The sequence below is a fragment of the Diabrotica virgifera genome, chromosome 3 (assembly GCF_917563875.1).
Source record: "Diabrotica virgifera virgifera chromosome 3, PGI_DIABVI_V3a".
Lineage (NCBI taxonomy): Eukaryota > Metazoa > Arthropoda > Insecta > Coleoptera > Chrysomelidae > Diabrotica > Diabrotica virgifera.
Genome location: NC_065445.1, coordinates 106424812 through 106449988, shown reverse-complemented (window position 1 = coordinate 106449988; position 25177 = coordinate 106424812). Strand labels below are relative to the sequence as shown.

Genomic DNA, 25177 nt, shown 5'->3' with positions numbered 1-25177 from the left:
GAACAAATTTCACTATAATTTTGTATTGTTCCTGCCATACTAATGATATATGTCCATTTTCAATAAAAAAATCTGTAATAGTTTTCGATATATTGAAAAAAATTGATTTTCATTTTGTAAGTTCAAATGGCTGTAACTTTTTTTATGAGCACATTTGCACTAAGGTAAGTTAGGTTCAATCGAACTAGTTTTGGCCCCAGAATGTGTGGTATAATTTATGACCAATCTTTTCGGGACACCCTGTATAATTCGCAAATTATTTTATTTTCGATTATGGCGCCATCTATTGACAACTAGAATAAATGTTATGAATGTCACCGACGAAATGTAATCACCGACGTGCGTTTTTTTCTGTCACATACAATTTAATGCGTTAGAAAGAAATCGAAAAGCTGTGACGCACTGAAAGATCCTCATGGGAAAAAGCATAGGTATTTATAAAAACAGTACAGTGTTTTGAAACTATATTTTGAATCAAAGTGTGTACGAAATGAAGTAAAAATTTAGCAACACACACCTGTCACATCAGTACCGTACGATTGTCTAATAAAATTATTATTTTCTTGAGTATTTAACTTAAAGGATTGTTTCATAAAATTTATAATATTAATAATAAAAAATGTTTTTGGTTATTTAATTAATATAATTATTCTAAAATTCTCAATGTAATCACGATTACGTTTTTATTATTATAATACCATGTTGACACTTTTGCAAGATCGGTCAGTTCTGTGTGGGTGTCGTATACAGAGACATGTAAAGAGGATAGACGGGATATGCCACTCAATGCATCGGGGTGTAACGTCGACATAGGATTAAGTGGTCTAACCATCTTTGTCTGTCACGTGCGCGGGATCGTTTGGTTAAAAGAAATAGATAGACCACCGATCGACTGTTTCCATGCTGTTTCTGCGTTACGCTCTTTTGGTGACTATGCCGAGTCTAGGCTTACTATGTCAATGGTCCTATAGCTGTGCTAGAGAAATGTTAATTTTAAAGTTGATGTTTATTTACGTTAATTACCATTACAAATATTTCGGCGTATTATTAACATATTTCGGTAAGAAATGTAAACCAATTGACATCATTAATTATAATAAAGAATTAGAGATATTATTTGTACAGTAACAAAAACAAAGAAAATATCTGACAAGTAATGACATTAACTTGGCCATGATGAAAAGTCACATTCTAATGATTTGGCAGTGCTCTGACGTCAGAAATTTTGACCTACGTAATCTTGCTTTTGTAGTAAAAAGACTATATGTAAAAATTTTCATGCTTTCGACGTTATAGTCTCCTATTGTCAGATTCTGTAGGTCTCTTTGGGCTGTCGATTTGTTGGCCTTCGTGTATTTGGTTTTTATTTCATTAATGAAGTAGTTTAGTATAATTGGTCCAAAAAAGGCCTAAGCCCGTCATCCAAAACAAAAGTTTTCCTCTAACACTAAATTGTTCTATATGGTTCACATATTGTTCAGTAAAAAGTTACACCATTTTGAGCTTCGGGCTTGGGGTGGAGGGGAAGGGAGAAGTCGGTAAATTAGTAGTCTATTTACGTTTGTCGTCAATATTTCTAAATTTAAGCCGTTTAGCGTGTGAACAGTGTTGTATAAAAAAATGTTCTACATTTAATTTAAAACGAAAATGGCCATATGCATAATCCTTCTAAAACGAATGGTTCCAAAGTTACGGAGGGTGTACATGTATATGTATATATTATGTATTATTGAAATTTTTAGATTTTACAGTAAAATAAAGCTGAACAGGAATCTGCCCCCAAACCCGACGCTCAAAATGGTGTAATTTTTTACTGAACAATATGTGGACCATATAGAACAATTTGATGTTAAAGGAAAACTTTCACTTTGGATGTCTGGGTTATGCCTTTATTAATTGTATCATACTAATTGAGGCCCCTAGGACACCGTAATTCCAGCAAATTTAGTAAATAAACGAGTTTTCGTCAGTGCATAAATAATAAACAAACTCCGGAGAATCTTAAGCTTTAAAACCATTTTTCTCAAAACTTATTATTTTGACATAGCCCTTCTTTGCCTGTACCCTTCATTTGCTTCCTGTATAAACTTTTAAAATATTATGCTAAACATTAAAGATGATAATGGATCACCGTGCCGTACTCCTTTGACATCAAAGCTTTCTGTTAAACTATCGCCTATCTTAACTGTATTCGTTGTTCTTTGTAGAGTTAATTTTATCATCGTAACAAGTTTTGGACAAACACCCATATTTTGCAATGCTGTGAATAAATCTTTTCTTCTGACTCGATCGAAAGCCTGCTTAAAATCAATGAAAAGAACCATCGTGGGTTTATTGTATTCATGACTTTCGGCTTTTATTCCTCTCAGCGTGAAAATTTGATCCACAGTGCTTCTACCTTTCCTGAACCCACACTGATATTCTCCTATACTATTCTCAGTCGTTGCTGTTAATCTATTTTTAATATGTATGGCTAGTACGCTATGTTAAATGTCTCGATAGTTCTGACATTCTGCTTTACTTCCTTTTTTGTGTATAGGGCATAATATTGCATCTGTCCATTGAGCAGGTATCACTTCTTCTTTCCATACCTTTTCAAGTAGTTTCTGTATTTGCTCTGGTAGCTGGTACCCTCCATACTTACATCATTTCCGCTGTTATGTGATCACTTCCTGGGCTCTTGTTCATCTTTAAAGGGCCTAGCCGGGTAAGATGATGAAAAGTGCCCCCAACTCGATTCGAATTCCATATAGGTCACCGTTTAGCATATGTAGTGAAATTCACTTTCTGAAATTTTTAGCCCCATAGGTGGTCATGTGACCCACCTAGAGCCTAATTAGGGTTTTTATGTTTTTATTTTTTATCTCAGCCGCATGGAAAACTAGCGAAAAACTTTAAATAAAAAAGTTGTAAGATTTAAAAAATTATGCCCGAAAAATTTTTTTTTTAATTTTTGGCATGAAATTTAAATTGTAGAACGATTTTAAAATTTTAAATGAGTATAAAAAAATAACTAAGACATTCGTTTTCACGAAAAAAATATATAACGTGTATTTTTGCATAATATTTCACCCTGAATTTTTACAAATTTTTAAAATTGGTGAAACGCACCTTTAAAAATAAAAAACCGCATTTTTTCGGTTTTTTTTTTCGTTTTTTGATACAATTTTTTACATATTTTCCAAAAAAGTTAACACCGTCACTAGAATGGGTAACAAACTGAAAAATAATTGGGGTTTGTTTAATAAAAATTTTTTGTAATGCCATCCATTTTCAAGATACAGGGCGTTGAAGAAAACAAAATTTTACACATTTTTTACGATTTTGCCGAAACTACTGGCAACATTGTAATAAAATTTGGCGAGTATTAAGAGGTAGTTGTTGTGCAATTTTTGACATACAATTAAGAATTTTATATTTGTCATTGGCGCGCATAGGGTTAATGGTCTGAACTTTTTAAAGAAAAAAGATAGTACGCCACTGACATATTTGGTAACTGACGCAGAATGGTAAAAAACAGTAAATTGTTATTTTGATTTAACAATGTTTACATTAATAATCTGACTTATATTTAACAGTTGACAGTTATATTGTACCTACTTGTTAGTTTTAGTTCTAATAAATTTTGTTGGTTAGTTACATAAATAAATTAGGTAAAAATGAAAAAATGACGTTATTTGAGGAAGATGGAAAAACCATATGTATAACATGGGAGTAAAGTGCCTTTTCCTCCCTCGAATGATTACTGCCCTCCGCTACGCGTCGGGCAGTAAACTTCATTCTCGGGAGGACTTTCCTCCCTTGTTATACAAATAGCTATTTTTACAGCAAAACGGCGCGTCGTATGAAAAAAGGAGAAGCTAGTTTTTTATCGCAAATTGAACGAGGAATTCAAAAATGATTGTTAATTTGAAATATGTCAGTGGCGTACTATCTTTTTTTCTTTGAAAAGTTCAGACGATTACCCCTATGCGCGCCAATGATGAATATCAAATCCTTAATTGTATGTCAAAACATGCACAATAACTACCTCTTAAAACCCGCCAAGTTTTATTACAATGTTGCCAGTAGTTTCGGCAAAATCGTAAAAAATGTATAAAATTTTGTTTTCCATTTTGAAAACGGATGGGGCTACAAAAAATTTTTATTAAGCAAACCCCAATTATTTTTTAGTTTTTTACCTATTCTAGTGACCGTGTTACCTTCTTTGAAAAATATGTATAAAATTGTATCAAATAACGAAATAAAAAACGAAAAAATGCGGTTTTTTATTTATAAAGGTGCGTTTCACCAATTTAAAATTTGAAAAAACTCAGGATGAAACATTATGCAAAAGTACACGTTATATATTTTTTTCGTGAAAACGAATGTCTTAGTTATTTTTTTATACTCATTTAAAATTTTAAAATCGTTCTAAAATTTAAATTTCCCGCCAAAAATTAAAAAAAAAATTCGGACATAACTTTTTAAATCTTACAACTGTTTTATTTAAAGTTTTTCGCTAGTAAAAACATAAAAACCCTAATTAGGCTCTAGGTGGGTCACATGACCACCTAGGGGGCTAAAAATTTCAGAAAGTGAATTTCACTACATATGCTAAACGGTGACCTATATGGAATTCGAATCGAGTTGGGGGCGCACTTTTCATCATCTTACCCGGCTAGGCCCTTTCCAATAATATCTTAAATCTCGTTTATGGTGGGTGGTTGTTGTTCATGTTGTTAATTTTGTGCGTTAGCGGGTGGCTCTTTTATTTCATTGTTATCCTCATCTGTCTCGTGTGGCCCATCACATCGGATTATATATTAATATATATTACAGTCCCTGGCTAAATTATTATGACCACCTATGAATTTTTACAAAAATCAACTATTCCACTAGGTACATTTTGTTTAAAAAAATTTTAAATTAATTTTGTTATGTAATGTTGATGTTATACATTAGCTACAGTCGGAAAAATGAAAGATTACCGATGAACGATCATATCAATCCCTTATTTTGTATTTGCTGTCTTTTTCTATAAAGGACAAACGTTTGTTATAGAAAAAGACAGCAAATACAAAATAAGTGATTGATGTGATCGTTCATGGGTAATCTTTCTTTTTTCCAACTGTACAATATGTTTAATAATAAACAGCAATAAAACATTTGAAAATACATATTAGATATTTGTTTTTAATATCTCGTTGAGCTCCTAACCTTAGTCCCATAGAAAATGTTTGGGAACTTCTAAAACCAGAAATTTCCAACGAAAAGGTCACCAAAAAGATTGTTTTAATTGAAATATGCCAGGATAGGTACTGGTGGTAAAAAGTTGCCAAATCAACAGAATATTAAAAAAATATGTGGAGTCACTGAAGGTGGATATGAACTATTACCTCTGATTTCGTCGAACCTCCTTCGATTTGCATGAAAATTGGTGAGTGGTTGGAGGATATCTCAAGGAACAAAGGTGGCATGGTGCCAACTTGAGCTTTTACCCTGGGGGTGGATGCCACCCCCTCTCGGGTTGAAAATTGTTTTATTAAAAGTAACCCCATAATTCGATAGAGGGACAAATTCTAAGCAAAATTTGTTATATAAAAATTGAAGCTAATAAAAAATGAAATGAACTCCTTACTAGAAAAACCTTTTAATGTTAACTAAAAGTGAGTTATAGGTAATTGAATGCATATTTTTTCGGCGAGTACCCAAACCTAAGTATTCAAGCTTAAATAACGGGAAAATGATTCATTTTATAACATAAACTTATTAAACATTTACTTAGAAATATCTATCGAATGAGCCCCCGAACAAGTTGATAGCATTAATATTTATGCTCCAAAAAATGTTATTTTTTTTTAATAACTCCGTTAATTTGTAAGATGTCAGGTTCACCTAAAAACCATTTGAAAGTTAATTCCAAGGGCTATTAAACCATGTTAAATTTAATCTTTTGAAACGAAAGATAAAGGGTTAAATTGCCCCGGTTGCAGGGTTCTCGCAGCAAAATTTCAGCTTTAAACGTTTCTATCTCATTTATTTTTGACCTTACAGAAATAGTGAAACCGGTAAAATATTTGATACAGGAAAAACTAAAATTTGGGTGTATATCATTTTTTACGCATGAGTAATTTTGGAGTTATTATCAAAAGAAAATGAAAATTACGATAATTTTAAAAATTCTGTTGTTTTTAAATTATTATTTTTTTCGAAAATATGCATTCTAAACCGGTCAAAATTGTTGAAATCGTTATTATGCTAATATAAAGAAATTCTTGTTAGAATTAATATAAATTTTAATTTTTGTGGAAAGGCGTATGTTTTATTTTTCACTTTTTCCTAAAAAATTCGAAAGGGTTCTCTTATTTTCATCATAACTTGCTTAATTTTGATGCTATTAACTTCTACTAGAGCTAATTTGATAGGTATTCAGAAGTAGTTTGACAAAGACAACAGGTATATTTTATAAAATGCATCGTTTTCCCGTTATTTAAGCTTGAATAATTATATCTGAGTACTCGTCGAAAAAAATATCATTCAATTACACATTAGTTTAGTTCTTTAAGTGAGGAGTGTATTTAATTTTTTATTATCTTCAATTTTGGTAATACATAATAACTTTTTTGAAAAAGCTTATAGTTTTTGAGTCATACTTGCAAAACAGCTTTAAAACACGCATTTTTTATGAAGAAATAAAATCTTTGGTCTTTAATAACTCAAAAAGTATTGATTTATATTAATAACTTTATATAACAAATTTTGCTTAGGATTTATCCCTTTATCGATTTATGAAATTATTTTTAACAAAATAATTTTCACCCCCGAGAAGGAGTGGCATCCACCGCCAGGGAAAAAGCGCAAGTTGGCATCATGTCACCTTTGTTCCTTGAGGTATCCTCTAACTACTCACCCATTTTCATTAAAATCGATGGAGCTTCAACGAAATCGGAGGTGAAAACCTTGTGATTGCACTAATATAAATATGGGGTATTTTGAATTGTTTTATTGCTGTTTATTATTAAATATATTATATTAATATTTAATAATAAACAGCAATAAAAAATATCACATATTTATATGTTTTAATATTTTGTTGAGTCCTCTTTAGCTTGGATTACTGCTTGTACCCGTCTTGGTGTACTTTGGATGCAGTTAAATTCACTTTGCTTCAATATGTCGTTGTGGTTCCAATGACATATTAGTTTGTCAATCAAAACAATTTTGTTGGTGACCTTTTCATTGGAAATTTCTCGTTTTAAAAGCTCCCAACATTTTCTATGTTATTAAAGTCAGTAGCTCAACCAAAAATTAAAAAATATATAAAATATGTAATATTTTCAAATATTTGTTACTGTTTGTTACTCGAGTTAACTAAAATGAAAAATTTTGTATACGAATCTAAATGTATATTTTGGGATGTCCTTCGAAACGTTATACATACACAACAAGAATTTAAGCCAGCAGCACTGCAAATTTTAACAACCAAACCTTAAATAATAAAAAAGAAGAATAATTGACAGTTTTAATTAATGTATTTTATGGTGATTTTGTCATCTAAAACAATTCGTTTCTTGTAAATTAGCTGAAAGGAGTAAAAAAGGACATGAAATAAATGGTGGTTCAGTATGGGCCGAATAAAAAAAGAGCAGATAGAATTTATTGAGACGTGAACATGTAAATTCAATATAAAAATATTCTATACAACGATTAAGAAGTATCAGATGATATATTATCTGACATACAAGGGCCCAGTGACAACTGACATGACAATAATTATTAGTTTAATTCGTATACGAGCATCAAAATTCAAATGGTTCTGACCCAATTGAGTGGCCGTTTATGAAAAAATTTGTAGTATTTGAATAAAGTATTGCAAAAAAACCAGAAACTGGATTACAAGTGAATTTCTTCCAATTTTGTACGTGAAACATGCTCGAATGGATTCGAAAATACGACCTCAGAATTGTATTTGAGCTGATAATGTGTAAGGTAGGAATTTTTGTGTTGTATGTTTCCTACTCTGAATATGTCAAAATAAATCTGAGTTGAGCAAACAGAGTTTACCTATTGACGAAGTCACAATGACGACCTCTTGTGCATTTCGACGAAACTAAAATTGAGGCTGTTTTTCTTTTTTTCTTCTTTTTATTGGCCTGCTATAACGGGGTTTTTAATGTCAAATCGTTGTCAAATTTTAAAATTTCAAACGTGCGAAAAAATATTCATTGTTTATTTTTACAAATTTGTAGCTATATAACATTAATGAAAGAAGTGAAAGAAGTATATTAAAGTGTGTAAATGTATTTTAATTTCCTTAGCTAAGCGCTTTCGACATAAAAGTCATCTTCAGAGCTAATGCTACAATAAAAAGTTAAAACAATAAGTAAAAAGATGTTCTAAGTACAAAGTTTTTTAACTTACGTCAATATATAAAAAGTACCGGCTACTTAGGATTGTATTTTCTTGCATCGCATTAAGAAATTTGTAATTCAGGTCCACTGTACAACTCCGGCTGATGAAAGCTAGTTTTAATTTTTAGTTTTTCTATGGTAAAACAATAAAAACAACCACTGGGACGATACATACATATAAAATTTTTTTCATGGTAAAGGTTTTACCCAACCATTTTGAAGTGATATGAGCTGGCGACTGACTGACAGTGGTTGATTGTACGTTGGATTTTAAATGTTTCATCTGTCCGGTGTTGACATCTGACAGCTGACATTACAAATGAAATTTTTAAATAATTAGTTTTAAAAAGAATAATTGAAAAAATTGATGAACAAAAATTGTACCTTAGATGTCTGTACAATACAATAATAATAATTTAATTGTCTAAAATTATCTACCAAACTGAGGGCCTGGTGGCTCAAGACATAATATATACAATGTGTCATGACAAAGGGAAGAAGATATTTTGTTTATAATAAAAAAGAAGATATGAATAAAATTCAATTTGTTAATTCTGATTGATATTGTTTATTCAAAATTTTTTTCCATCCCTAATATGAAGTATTTAGATCTTAATTGTTTCTTGTTAACAACTTTTGTAGTTGAGCATAAAAGTTTTCGAGATGAAATTGCCCTGTTGTATGAATATTATAATAGTATAATATTTTGCATATTATGTAGAATTATGCAGGTTTTGGTAAAATTAGGTTTTATTATGAATTATGCAGGTTTTCATCATTCAAATGATCTTGGTCATTAATTTTACCAAAACCTGCATAATTCTACATAATATGCAAAATATTATACTATTATAATATTCATACAACAGGGCAATTTCATCTCGAAAACTTTTATGCTCAACTACAAAAGTTGTTAACAAGAAACAATTAAGATCTAAATACTTCATATTAGGGATGGAAAAAAATTTTGAATAAACAATATCATTCAGAATTAACAAATTGAATTTTATTCATATCTTCTTTTTTATTATAAACAAAATATCTTCTTCCCTTTGTCATGACACATTGTATATATTATGTCTTGAGCCACCAGGCCCTCAGTTTGGTAGATAATTTTAGGCAATTAAATTATTATTATTGTATTGTACAGACATCTAAGGTACAATTTTTGTTCATCAATTTTTTCAATTATTCTTTTTAAAACTAATTATTTAAAAATTTCATTCATTTGTAATGTCAGCTGTCAGATGTCAACACCGGACAGATGAAACATTTAAAATCCAACGTACAATCAACCACTGTCAGTCAGTCGCCAGCTCATATCACTTCAAAATGGTTGGGTAAAACCTTTACCATGAAAAAAATTTTATATGTATGTATCGTCCCAGTGGTTGTTTTTATTGTTTTACCATAGAAAAACTAAAAATTAAAACTAGCTTTCATCAGCCGGAGTTGTACAGTGGACCTGAATTACAAATTTCTTAATGCGATGCAAGAAAATACAATCCTAAGTAGCCGGTACTTTTTATATATTGACGTAAGTTAAAAAACTTTGTACTTAGAACATCTTTTTACTTATTGTTTTAACTTTTTATTGTAGCATTAGCTCTGAAGATGACTTTTATGTCGAAAGCGCTTAGCTAAGGAAATTAAAATACATTTACACACTTTAATATACTTCTTTCACTTCTTTCATTCATTTCAAGTGTGTACAAAACCTATCAGTCTTTCAACTTAATATAAAATTAATAACATGGTTTTGAAGCCGCTGTGATTGAACAAAATCAAAATGTTGATTCTGAAAACGATATGTCTGAAGATTTAGGTAATTTTGAATACGCTGTGACTGTAAACGAAGAATCACATTATCGAAATTGTAGATGAAACAATCAATAAAATTACATGTTATTACACTACATGTAAATCAAAATGTAAATTCGTACAGGTTGGAACAAATTTTATATCAAGGTTTAGGTGAGTACAAAAGATATTTTCAAGAAAGTATCCAAATCATATAAGGGGATCATACATTTTAATGAAGGTCTTTAGATTTTTTTTCTACAAAGCTGAAGGACAAATCTTTCAACTAAGACTTACTAAATTAAATTTGACCCCCTATTTATTTAAATAATTTTTGCGTTTTAAATATGCATTATAAATTATTCTATTGAATAGGAGAAGTTACGCTATGTTACCAGTATTAAGCAAAAAAAATTGGTTAAAAAATATTTAATAATTTGAGATATTTCATTTGTTTATCAAATAATGGTACTATGTTTTCAATTGCAAAAACGCGGTTGTTACCAAAAGAATAGAAACCTGTTTAAAATCTCATTACTTTGATTTTTAAATATGTTTTCGATAAATGCATTGATAAATTCAAATTTCAATTTAACTCCCCTCTAAAATGACATTTGAAAATTGTTCTAATTTGTTTTTTTAATAACGTCGCGCGGATTAAACATTTTGAAATGCTGTTCCGATAATCGGGTTCCTGGAAATTTTTCATTAATGAACAAATTTTTTTGTCGTTTTTTCTTCTTCTTCTTTTTTTCCTTATAGTAAAAGATATAGTTTTGCTTATAGAGGGGGTTTCATTAAGAATATCCAATCTCTGAGTTGTCGATTCTACACCTTAAAATATTAAGATTTAACCAAAATCACTTAAATAAAATAAGGCTCCTTATTGAGTTACAGGGTGTTTTATTTAAAAATTTAAAAATTATTTTTGCTCAGTATTTTAAAACTATTCGACGTATCCTTTTCGTACCTAATAGAAAGTGTAGGTACTATACACCCTATGAAATTATGTTAAATACAGGTTTCCGGCTATTTCCAAAGGCGTACGACAGGGGAAAGCAAATGGTTGACCCTTCCCAAATTCTACGTCACTGGCGAAATTGCCATTTTAGCGCAATTTTTAGATTCTCCAATACTCTTTATGTAAATAACTTACTCTTCATTTGTAACGATAAAGACATTAGTTTTCGAGATATTTGAAGTTAAACATGTAACGGCACAGTTATTTTGATTAAAGTTAAAGACTAAAAAGTATATTATTCATTCTTAACGATAAAATCATTAGTTTTCGAGATATTTGAAACTAAAACTTAAGCGGCACATATATTAATCAAAATAACTAAATAACTGTGCCGTTTCATGTTTAACTTCAAATATATCGAAAACTAATGACTTTATCGTTACGAATAAAGAGGATGTTATATACAAAGAGAGTATTGTATTGTAAAAATTGTGCTAAAATGACAATTTCACCAGTGGCGTAGAATTTGGGAAGGGTCAACCGTTTACTGTCCCCTGTCGTACGCCTCTGGTAATAGCCGGAAACTTGTATTTACTATAATTTCATAGGGTGTATAGTACTTACACTTTCTATCAAGTATGAAAAGGATACATCGAATAGTTTTAAAATACTGAGCAAAAATATTTTTTTTTTATTTTTAAATAAAACACCTTGTAACTCAATAAAGAGCCGTATTTTATTAAGCCGATTTTGGTTATATCTTAATATTTTGAGGCCTAGAATCTACAACTCAGAGATTGGACATGCTTAATGAAACCGCCTCTATAAGCAAAACTATCTTTTACTATAAGGACAAGAAAGAAGAAAAAACGACAAAAAAATTTGTTAATTAGTGAAAAATTCCCGGGAGCCCGATTATCAGAACAGCATTTCAAAATGTTTAATCCCCGCGACGATATTAAAAAACAAATTATAAACAAATTAGAACAATTTTAAAATGCCATTTTAGAGGGGAGTTAAATTGAAATTTGAATTTATCAAGTCATTTATCGAAAATATACATAAAAATAAAAGTAATGAGGTTTTACACAGATTTATATTCTTTTGGTAACAACCGCGTTTTTGCAATTGAAAATATAGTAACATTTAATAAACAAATTAAATATCTCATAAATTATTAAATATTTTTTAACCAATGTTTTCTTGCCTAATACTGGTAACATAGCGCAACTTCTACTATTAAATAAAACAATTTATAGTGCTTAGTTAAAACGCAAATATTTTTTTGCAAATTTAATTTTTAAATTTTATATATAATTATTTAAATAAATAGGGGATCAAATTTAATTTACTAAGCCTTGGGTAAACGATTTATCCCTCAGCTTTGTAGAAAAAAATCCTAAAGACCTTCATTAAAATGTAAATTACCTCAGCAGTTAAAAAAGTAAATATTGTGCAAAAATGACCCCTTTTTAATTATTTAAGCAATGATCCCATCATATGATTTGGATACTTTTTTGAAAATATCTTTTGTATTCACCTAAACTTTAATATAAAATTTATTCCAACGTGTACGGAATTACATTTTGATTTTTTTTTATTTTATTAGGCTATTATTTGAGACAATTGTATTGATTTGAACAAAGCTCCTCCCGATGTTAAAGATATTAATTTTAAAGGATTTTGATCTAAATAAGTAACACTGTGTACATATCTGCTTAATATAAAGATAAGTATCATTAATATAAATTAATTACCTGCAGTAATGTAATCGTCTTTTTTAAAGTGGTCTCTGCAAATATAAAAATACTTGATATTTTTGCTTAAACTACAAGCTTCGATCCATAATATTTGTTCCGTTTTTTTAACTGGACGTTAACGCAGTTATACTGCATCATCAAATTTTTTTTACAAGTTTCTATACAACATCGACGGCAACCTTTAGTGAAACGTGAAGATTCCATGTTAATAATGTTATTTTAGCCACCAAGTTGTAAAAATATAATTTGGTAATGATTTGACATTAAAAGCCCTCATTATCACAGGTCAATAAAAGAAAAACGCCCTCAATTTTAGTTCTGCCGAAATCCACGAGAGGTCGTCATTGTGACTTAACATCGCCAATACATTTTTACTTATTTTCCTCACCTGAGTCTGTCTCTGATTCATTCTTCAAGTCTTCCAGATCTAGGGACGTGGATGGCTGATACTCTATATAATATTGTTGGTTATCCTCAAGGGATTCATTCTTAATTTCAGTTTTTATTTCCATATCTAACGAAAAGAAGTTATTTATTTCATTATAAATTGTATAAGGCGGCGGTTACATTGGATGCAAGTTCGTATAAAAAACCGATTGTACGAATTCGTAAGAATACATACTAAATCATCAGAACGAAACAAATGCGTACAATGTTATATGAACGGTTACATTACTTACAAATATTTAATACTCATACGATTTTCTGATGCGACCAACATAATTTGTTTTTTCTGCGATTATTCGTACGAGAAGTCGATTGTATTTAATAGTTTTGTGGTGTTCGGCTGCATAGTTACAAAATGGATGTTGAACAATTAATAATACTAATAGTCCAAGAAAGGCAATCTTTATGGGACCAAAAAATTTTATTATTATTAATTAGTACCTACTGTTATGAAATTTGACCAACGAATGAGTAAATACATAAATGCAATGTGAAAACTCTAATACAGGGTGTTTCATTGGGAAAGTAACATACGTTAACTGTAGAAAGAGGACACTTAAGCGGTCTCAAAAATACCATACTTAATGGGTCTTACTTCATTAATAACAAAGATACTGGGTGTTTTATCTATTTTGCCATTTTCTTATGTGGTTCTTAACTTTTAACCACACTGTATATTTGATATTTGGCACGCAAATATGCTTTAAGGTGTACAATCAATTAATTTATTTAAAATTGTAAAAAATCCAGGTCCGGATTAAAAAATATTCCGACCCAAAAACAACACCCTGTACATTAAATTTTTTTAAAATATATTTTGCATTTGAAAGGAGGATAAAAAACTAAATTTAGTGGTCTTTATTTAATCAGTTAAGCCCATTCGTACCTTTCGGTGTTGGGCTGTTTACAACTAGTTCAATATCTACATTTCAATACATTTTAATAATTATACAATACTTATTTTAACAATACAATTTTAATGAATATAAATTACTTATTTGACCCATCTTTCTGTCCATATGTTTTAATCTTGTGGTGCTTCTTTGATACTTCTTTTCCATGCTGTTCTATTTTGAGCTAATTGTTTTGCCATACTCCATTGCAGTCCTCTCTTCTCTGCTTCTTGTCTAACTTGTTCTTCCCATCTCATTCTTGGGCGACCTACTTTATTTTTCCCTTGTACTCTGACTTCATATAATTTTTTCGTTATTCTTGGGTCGTTTAGTCTATGGATGTGGCCCAACCATCCTAACTGTCGTTCCCCTATAATTGTCTCTATGGGTTTTATCTTTAGAGCTTGAGTTATTGTGTCGTTTCTTATTTTGTCTCCTCGTGTGACCCCTTCTATTTTTCTCAAGAATCTCATATCTGTAGCTTTTCTCAATGGTACTAGATGACGCAATAAAGCAATGCAAGGAGAAATCTAAAGACACGATATTGGGAAAATGGAAAATGAACAATGTACAAATACAAGAATTACTATTTGCAGATGATGTGGTATTGTTAGCTGACACGGAAGAGAAACTGCAACAAATAATAAACACTTATATAAAAGAACTAAGAAAAATGAACATGGAAATAAACACCGATAAAAGTAAAACAATGGTTATGGCAACTACAAAAAAAGTGATAAAAAATTAATGTAGAAGGACAAGTGTTGGAACAAGTAAACAGCTACAACTACTTAGGTACCATTATTGAAGAAGATGGTAAAATAGACAAAGAAATAAACAATAAAATAGGAAAAGCAGGGACAATTTATAAAAATTTAGTGGTATACTTGGAATTTTCGGCAAAATGATTTTTCTGGTAAAATTTTGAATTTGAATTCTGAAATTTTGCGAATTGCGAGAGCTCGAAGTAGAAAAAAAATTAAAGCACTCGTGGGAGTACCGGCAGAAGTGAAAACTTCTTACATTATAAAAATTACGAGGTCAATGCTTTTTCCCCATCCAAAAAAAGTGCTATAGCTATATTATATACGCGTTGCGTACGTTCTATGCTACTTATGTATACATAATACAATACATACATACATAATATAATATACGTACGAAATTTAGTTCGGCAAAGTGATGACGGTCGCAAACTAAAAAATTTTTTCCCCATCTAAAAAGTGCACAACGTCCCTAAAGAAGTTTTCACTTCAAAAATTTATTTCGCAGAAGCAATGACGGTCGCTAATTCAATACTTCTTCCCCATCCAAAAAGTGCACAACGTCTATAGAGAAGTTTTCATTTCAAAAATTTATTTCGCAGAAGCAATGGCGGTCGCTAATTCAACACTTTTTCCCCATCGAAAAAGTGTATAACGTCCCTAAAAAGGTTTTGGCTTCAAAAATTTATTTCGTCGAAGCAATGACGGTCGCTAATTCAATACTTTTCCCCATCTGAAAAGGGCACAACGTCCCTTTCACTTCAAAAATTTATGTCGCCGAAGCGATGACGGTCGCTAATTTAATACTTTTTCCCCATCCAAAAAGTACACAACGTCCCTAAAGAAGTTTTCACTTCAAAAATTTATTTAGCCGAATCGCTGACGGTCGCTAATTTAATAGTTTTCTCCATCCAAAAAGTGCACAACGTCACTAAATAAGTTCTCATTTCAAAAATTTATTTCGTCGAAGCGATGACGGTTGCTAATTTAATATTTTTCCTCATCCAAAAAGTTCACAACGTCACTAAAGAAGTTTTGATTTCAAAAATTTATTTCGTCGAAGCGATGACGGTCGCTAATTCAATACTTTTTCCTTATCTAAAAAGGGCACAACGTCCCTAAAGAAGTTTTCACTTCAACAATTTATTTCGTCGAAGAATTGACGGTCGCTAATTTAATACTTTTTCCCCATCTAAAAAGAGCACAATGCCCCTAAAGAAGTTTTCACTTTAAAAATTATTTCGTCGAAGCAATGACGGTCGCGATGACGGCCGCTAATTCAATACTTTTTCCCCATCTAAATAGGCACAACGTCCCTAAAGAAGTTTTCACTTCAAAAATTTATTTTCGTCGAAACAATGACGGTCGCGATGACCGTCGCTAATTCAATAGTTTTTCCCCATCTAAAAAGGGCACAACGTTTCTACAGAAGTTTTCACTTCAAAAATTTATTTCGCCGAAGCGATGACAGTCGCTAATTCAACACTTTTTTCCCATCTAAAAAATGCACAACGTCCCTAAAGAAGTTTTCACTTCAAAAATTTATTTTGTCGAAGCAATGACGGTCGCCAATTTAATACTTTTTCCTCATCTAAATAGTGCACAATGTCCCTAAAAAACTTTTACCTTCACAAATTGATTTCGCCAAGGCGATGACGGTCGCTAATTCAATACTTTTTCCCCATCTAAAAAGTGCACAACATCCTTAAAGAACAGGGGCGTCATTTGATATGGTCAGGGGGCATTTACCCCCCTGACCCTGAAAATGACTGAAATTTACAAAAAATAGATCAATTTTGTATTATGTTTGCATATATAATGTATTGTATATATAATGTTTGCCCCCCCCCCTAGCAAAATTTCAAATGACGCTCCTGTTAAAGAAGTTTTTACTTCAATAATATTACTATTATTATACGTACATTATAATAATATAGGTACAAAATTTATTTCGTCGAAGCGATGACAGTCGCGAAATCAATTCTTTTCCATATCCCAAAATAGATTTTACATTTATTTTAAATTTAAATACTTCTACACAATTTTTATATACATACACATAATAAATATACGTACAAAATTTATTTCGCTGAAGAGATGACGGTCGCGAAATAAATCCTTTTTCCCCTATCCAAAAATAGGTTTTACATTTATTTTAAATTTAAATACTTCTATACAATTTATGTATACATACACATAATATTGACACATACAAAATTTATTTCGCCGATGAGATGACGGTCACGAAATAAATCTTTTTTCCCCATCCTAAAATAGGTTTTACATTTATTTTAAATTTAAATACCTCTGCACAATTTATATATACACATACACATAATATAATATATAGCATAAGCGATGACGGTCGCAAATTCAATGCTTTTTCCCCTATCCAAAAATCGCACAACGTCCCTAAAGAAGTTTTCACTTCAAAAATTAAAATACGACTTACAAGTTGTTAAACACACTGTATATTTATTTTATATTTAACACCGAATATTGTTTAAAGCGTCCAATTAATTCATTTATTTACAGTTACTAAAAAATCCAGTGCTGGATTAAAACATATTGGAAAAATATTCCGACCCCAAAAAACACCCTGTACATTATTTTTTTTTTAAATGGAGTTTGCATTTGAAAAGAGGATGAAAACCTAAATTGATTGAAAAAATGATTTTTCTGGTAAAATTTTGAATTTGAATTCTGAAAAATGTGGATTGCGAGAGCTCGAAGTAAAAAAATTAAATTTGATTTAATTTTAATTAATACCGTTATTTTTTAATCTAAATTGGTACAATGTTAACATTTCAGTGTTTTTTTATAATGGCGTCAAATCATTCATAACAAATATTCACCGAGTCCACAAAAAATACATAACTTTATGTAATCAACGAACTATCTTAACAATTAAAAAAAAAACAGAAAAAATTTTCTCAAAAATATCTTATCAAAACTATAGTAATTGTTCAAAAACTTTACAACTTTACATTGTCTACTGAAAACTCTCTTCCCGGCGGTCTGAATAAGTTTTGGTCTTTTATCAATAACAAAAGAAAATCAAATGGAATTCCTTCTGAGTTATCTCACAACGGTAAAACTAGTTCATCTGGTAAAGATATTGCGAATTTATTTGCTGATTTCTTTTCATCAGTTTACTCCTCTGTTGTTGTTGATTTCCCCGAAGACATCACTTCTTCACCCTTAAACCTATCATCATGTAAACTATCCATCTCTGACATTTACTCTAAATTGTGTAACCTCAATCCTTCTAAAGGCCCGGGACCTGATGGCATCCCATCAAGCTTGCTCAAGTACTGTGCATTTAATTTAGCTCGGCCATTATTTCTCATCTTTAACAAGTCTTTAGCTAGTGGAAGCTTTCCAAATGTTTGGAAGACCAGTTTCCTATTGCCCTTACACAAAACAGGTGACAAAAGTTTTGTGTCCAACTATAGACCTATTAGTATCCTAAACTCTATTCCTAAACTATTCGAATCACTTGTCTGCGATTTCCTTAAGCCCTCCTTGAACGGTGTTCTATTGGAACAGCAGTTTGGTTTCAGGCGCCATAAGTCAACTGAACTCAATTTGCTGACATATACTAACTTCTTACTGAACGCCTTGGACGAAGGACTACAGGTGGACGCCCTGTACACCGACTTCTCTAAGGCTTTCGACAGAGTTAATCACAATATTCTATTAGAAAAATTGCAGCGATTAGGGATACATGGTTCACTTCTGCTGTGGCTTAGGGAATATCTTCTGGACAGAAAACAAATCGTCAAGCTCTACAGCTATTTTTCCTACGAAATAGTTGTCCCTTCGGGCGTACCGCAGGGATCTCATCTTGGACCTTTGTTGTTTAATGTTTTTATTAACGATATAAAAGACTGTTTCCAATATGCGAAATTTCTTTTATTTGCTGACGATGTTAAGTTTTACTGCCACATTAGGAATCCACACTGTTTAAGGCTTCAGTCCGATTTGAATCGGTTGAATGAATGGTGCAGCAACAATGACATGGTTCTCAACTCCTGCAAATGTTTTCACATTTCATTCACGCGTTCGAAAAGTCCTATCTCTTTCACATACAAAATAGGTGATATAAATATCACAACAGTCACATCCATAAAAGATCTTGGAGTTACACTTGACTCTGGACTATCTTTCAATATTCATATAAGCAATATCATCTCAAAATCGCTTCAACTGTTAGGTTTTATTAAAAGATGCTTTCAAGACTTTAGGCAGTTGAGATCGTTTAAACTGTTGTACTGTGCAATGGTGAGGCCAATCGTGGAATATGCATCTTGCGTCTGGTCACCCGCCTATGAGACATACAACTGTAAGATTGAAAGGATCCAGCACCTATTCCTTAGGTTCGTCGCATTCAAAACAAACTGTAGAGACTGGAATTATATGGATCTTGAACTAGAACTTAACATTGACACCTTATCAAGCAGACGGAAAAAGAAGGACATGTACATGTTGTATAATATTATAAATTCAATTCACGACTGCCCCGAGCTCCTGGAGGAAGTAGGTTTACATATTCCCTCCAGAATCACACGTTCAAGATCTACGTTTCATACTCCCATCAGCAGAACTAACTTCACTGCAAATTCTTTCATCTCGAGGGTTTCTAGACAGGCAAATGCTTGCTCCAATTGTGTGGATTTCTTTGCGGATAGTTCGCGATTTTTAAAAACGCTAAAGGATTGCACCCTCTAGTTTTATGTTCTTGAATATTTTAAACTTGTGATTATATATCTTTACCTGTTATTTTTACTTTTTGACTTGCTTTATTTTCGTAGTGTTTATTGTATCTTATTGTATTTTACGTATATTTGTAATATTTTGTTAGTTCTTCATATCTTCTGTAATGTTTTATGGCAATGAGCTTTGCTCGTAAATATATATAAATAAATAAATAAATAAATAAATAAATAAAAAGGCCACCACCTTTTAAAGGCAAAGTCTTGCTCTTTTTGTTATTTGTCTGACTGACTTCCTAATCTCCTCAGGGTTATTCTTCATTTCTTGGAAGGCGTCTCCAATCCTGTCAAGGAGTTCTTCCCTACTATTTATTTCCCCGTTATAAACTTTGGATTTTAGATATTCAAAAGTTATTTTTCAGAAAAATTTTTTCGGTCATATTTTTAATTTTTAAGATAGTCCTTTGATATATGTGTTTTTTGTGGACTCGTTCAGATTCGTTTATTCATGTCAATAACACAAGTGTTTAACACATGTCAAATAAAATTACACAAAGATTTGGACGCAATACAAATTAAAAAGATGCACAATACGACTAAGAGTATTAATAACATTAAATACTAACATTAAAATCACATTAAATTTGATTACATTAACAATGGACATTGCTTAAAGTCATAAAATCCTAAAATTTAAATGCAAGAAATTCCTCATTACTATAAAAAACATTTTCTAACAAAATATCTTTAATTGTACTCTTAAATTGATTTAATGGAAGACACTTTAAACTATCTGGAAGTTTGTTGAAAAATTTAATAGCCCAGTATCCTGGCCCAGTTTGACACCTCCTCAATCTCCAGTAGGCTGGCACGAGATGGTGTTTATATCGGGTGTCATGTTGGTGTATGTTCTCATGGGTTTCAAAGTGCGCCACTCCCCTCTTGATAAACATTAGGTTCTCAAGTATATATAGAGATGGAACAGTGAGAATTCTTAGGGACCTATATGCTTGCCTACAATCATCCCTACACCAAAGACCAGCAAGAACTCTAACTGCCTTACGCTGCCAACCAAAGACTGTCAATATTTCTGCTGAATGACCCCAAACCAAAATGGCATAGGCTAGATGAGACTGAAAAATTGCATGGTACACTGTTATTAAGACTTTATGTGAAACATTAGATGCCAGATTCCTGAGTACAAACAGATTTTTTGCTAGCTTTTTACTTAGACTGTTGATATGTTCACCCCATTGAAGCTTGGGATCTAATAATACACCCAGAAATCTGACACTGCTCATACCATCATTTACATTCTGTGTGTCTCTGAGAGAAAAAACAACTCTGTTGGTTTTTGCTGCATTGAGCAGTAATCGGTTTACGCAAAACCATTCATTGGTCACTGACTGTGCAGACATAGAACCCTCAAGCGACTCCCCAAGTGTATCAGTTGTAAAAGACACTGTGGTGTCATCGGCGAAGAGTGTGTACTTTGCATTTGTGTTAATGCTCATAAGGTCATTAATATAAATTAGAAAGAGAATGGGTCCCAGAACAGAGCCCTGGGGAACCCCAATATTAACAACACTCTTTCCCGATAACACCCCAGAGACCCTCACAACCTGTGTTCTGTTTTCTAAGTAAGATTGAACTAGTTTTACACTGTAAGGACAGAAGTTGTATTTTTTGAGTTTTTGCAAGAGCATTCCATGATCTACACAGTCAAATGCCTTGCTCAAGTCACAAAACAGAACAGTATTAAACTGCAACCTATGAAAGGAGTCTACAATATGTGAGACCAAGTCCAGTATGCCAAGTACTGTGGATTTGTCCTTTCTAAAACCGAACTGAGAGTCTGAGAAATAGTTATTATTTTCAAAAAATGTGGTTATTTGTACTGCCATAGCTTTTTCAACAATTTTAGAGATTATTGGAAGCAGCGAAACAGGTCTATAGTTTTCTGGATTCTTAACGTCCCCTTTTTTATAAATTGGTGTAACAATTGCTTTTTTAAGGACTGATGGAAATTTATTTTCTTTAAAGCATAGATTTATTAGTTTAGTGATCGGCTTATAATATTTTTAATCATTTTAATAAGGTTAACATTAAATCCATATATATCATGGCTATTTTTATTCTTTAAGCTGTTTATTATATCCCTCGTTTGATTAAAGGTAATTTCAAGAAATGAAAAGGTGTTTGTATGATTGACATAATTAATTTTATTAATAAAGTCAATATTTAATTTTGGAATGTCTTTAACTATATTAGTGGCAATTTGGGAAAAATAATCATTGAACTGGTTTGGCGTGATCTTCTAATGAAGACCCTGATTTTCCTCGATATTTGTTTATCATGTTCCACATGGTTTTCTGTGGATTTTTTGAATTTAATATTATTTGGTCATTTGACCTCACTTTGGCTTTCTTAATTTCATTTTTATATTGATTTCTGAATTGTTTAAGTATATGATGGTTATTATCATTTTTATGTTGCCTATAAAATTCTTCTAAAAATTTTAGATGTTCCCGCATTGCCTGTAGGTCATTTGTAAACCATGTGATTTTTTCAGATTGGTCTGATCTTACTCTATATTTTTTTTGTGAAAAAGATTCTAAAAAACAACTTTCAAGAATATTCATAAAGTGACAGAATTTTAATTCAACATCAGTGTTAGCTTCATAGATAAAATCCCAGTTTACTTCCGATACTTTGTTGAAAAATATGTTCTTACCTTTTTCAGTTATAGGCCTAATAAGCATAGTTGCCTCAGTAAAACCTGTAACCTTTTTTTGAATCTCAAATTTGACAATCTGGCCTTTGTGATCTGAAAAACCAGTCTCAAAAACCTCAGCAGTGTACAGGGGCAATCCAGGATCCATGAAAATGTTATCAAGACACTTATTACCCCTTGTCGATTCATTTATAGTCTTGGCTAGGTGAAAACCTTCAAGAACGCCTTGAAGTTTACAGGCACTTGCATTGTCAACAAGAAAGTCCACATTGAAGTCCCCAGCAACAAGGACTTGTTTATTTGGGCTTAATGTGCCTAGAACTCCTTCAAGAGAGTCCAAAAAGATGTCAAACGGGCCAGAGGGGCTATGGTATACTGCTAAAACTAACAAGTTAAAATCTTTTAGACATATACAACAATATTCTATACAAAAATCAATTATAAAAGTGTCATTATTAACAACATTAAAACATATAGTATTTTTGACGAAGATTGCAGAACCCCCTCCTCTATTTTGTGACCTTGCCGTGTAGTTGGCCAATCTGTAGCCCTCAATATGGACTGTTTGGATTTCCTCGTCTGCCAGCCAGTGTTCTGTAAGGCATAGAATGTCAACATTCTTGTCCTTGATGCATGCCTCCAAGAGACCAATCTTATTTCTCAGTGACTGCATATTGAGATGAAAAACACTAAGAGGTATTGGAGATTCACTTGAGTTTATATCTTCTTCATCTTTTGTCCCTGGTGGCTTTGGATATTCATAAAATGGTTGACTGAGATCCCAATTGGCCAAAGGGACGTATCAACAATTTCATTTGCCTGATCTGTGGGAACTCCTAGCTTGAAGGAACTTCTTTGATCATCCTTTTTAGTGTACATTTTCTGGCAAATAAACCCTGCTTTCATTCCATTCTCCATTAAATGAGCCTTAACGGCTGCCGAGTCCACTGAGGGGTGGAAGCCGGTTACAAAGAACCAAGTTTTGGAGGATGGTGATTCAGCTACCTTGAGTGTTGTGACACTTGCAGCTGTGCCTCTGATTGGTGCCGGTCTACGATTTTTAGGGGCTGCTCTCTTTCTGTTTTGGACAATGGTCCAACCTTCAGTAGTTTCACTCTCATTGGTATTTGTTAACTGATGTTTTTGAAGTTGAGATATTTTGGACTCAGAATTATTGATTTCCGAATCCGAAATCTGTTTTGTTTTTGTTTTATTAATTGTCATTAATAATTAAAGGTGAATATTTGTTATAAATTATTTGTTGCCATAATAAAAAAACACTGAAATGTTAACATTTTACCAATTTCGATTAAATAATGGTATTAATTAAAATTAAGTCACATTTAAATTCTTTTACTTCGAGCTCTCGCAACTCACATAATTTCAGAATAATTCAAATTCAAAATTTTATCAGAAAACCCATTTTGCCGAAAATTAAAAGTATACCATTAAATTTAGTTTTTCATACTCTTTTCAAATGCAAAATTCATTTGGAAAAAATTTAATGTACAGGGTGTTTTTTTGGGTCGGAACATTTTTCCAATATTTTTTAATCCGACCCTGGATTTTTCATAATTGTAAATAAATTAATTGATTGGATGCTTTAAAGAATATTCGGTGTTAAATATAAAATAAATATACAGTGTGTTTAACAAGTTCTAAGTCTTATTTCAATTTTTTTTTCTACTTCGAGCTCTTGCAATTCGCATAATTTCAGAATTCAAATTCAAAATTTTACTGGAAAAATCATTTTGCCGAAAATTCAAAGTATACCACTAAATTTAGTTTTTATCCCCTTTTCAAATGCCAAATCTATTTTAAAAAAATTTAATGTACAGGGTGTTGTTTTTGGGTCGGAATATTTTTCCAATGTTTTAAACCGGACCTGGATTTTTTACAATTGTAAATAAATTAATTAAATGTACACCTTAAAGAATATTTGCCTGCCAAATATCAAATAAATATACAGTGTGGTTAAAAAGTTATGAACCAAATAAGAAAATGGCAAAATAGATAAAACACCCAGTATCCTTGTTATTACTGAAGTAAGACCCATTAAGTATGGTATTTTTGAGACTGCCTGAGTGTCCTCTTTCCACAGTTAACGTATGTTACTTTCCCAACGAAACACCCTGTATATCTACTGCGTTTTTTCGTCTGAAGTCACATCTAATGTAACCAATCTGTCTTACGACTAAATTAGTGTGAATTCGTATGAATGAAGTTTCATACGAATTTGCATCCAATGTAACTGCCGCCTAAGAAAACAGTTATATCTATACATGTATACTATTTCCCTCACCTAAGTGTTCCTCTGGTTCATTTTTCAAATATTCCAGATCTAGGGACGTGAATTGCTGATACTCTACATATTCTTGGTCACCCTCAAGAGATTCATTCTTAATTTCAGTTTTTATTTCCTTAGCTAATAAAAAGAAAAAGATGTTATTTACTTCATTGTAAATAGGGCTTTTCATCGATTGTCATTTGTTTCGAGCTTCTGTCATATGTTGTATAATCTGTGTATAATGGACTATTTTTGGACTATACATGGATTATTTTTATTTATTTATTTAACCTCCTTTAATACAAAAAATAGTTGTTATTACATTAAAAGAGTGCTTACTACTGCTAAAAACTAAATCCTATATTAAGTACTAAACCTAAACAGAATAGAACAAGTAAAAACAAGTAAAAAAAAACACTATAA

At 31.5% G+C, this 25177-nt stretch overlaps 1 protein-coding gene across 3 annotated transcripts in view; it reads right to left on the bottom strand.

The window, feature by feature from the left end:
- LOC126882018 (zinc finger protein 271-like) overlaps window positions 1-25177 on the bottom strand; it is an 89913-nt gene that overhangs the window by 54477 nt on the left and 10259 nt on the right. For all 3 annotated transcript variants that reach the window (XR_007697080.1, XM_050646789.1, XM_050646790.1), the window contains exons 3-4: window positions 24770-24892; window positions 13303-13428 (exon numbers count right to left, since the gene is read on the bottom strand). Coding sequence is in view for 2 of the 3 variants with exons in the window: in XM_050646789.1 (XP_050502746.1) it covers window positions 13303-13428; window positions 24770-24892 (249 nt within the window). In the remaining variant the exon portion in view is untranslated. The remainder of the gene's footprint in view (window positions 1-13302; window positions 13429-24769; window positions 24893-25177) is intronic.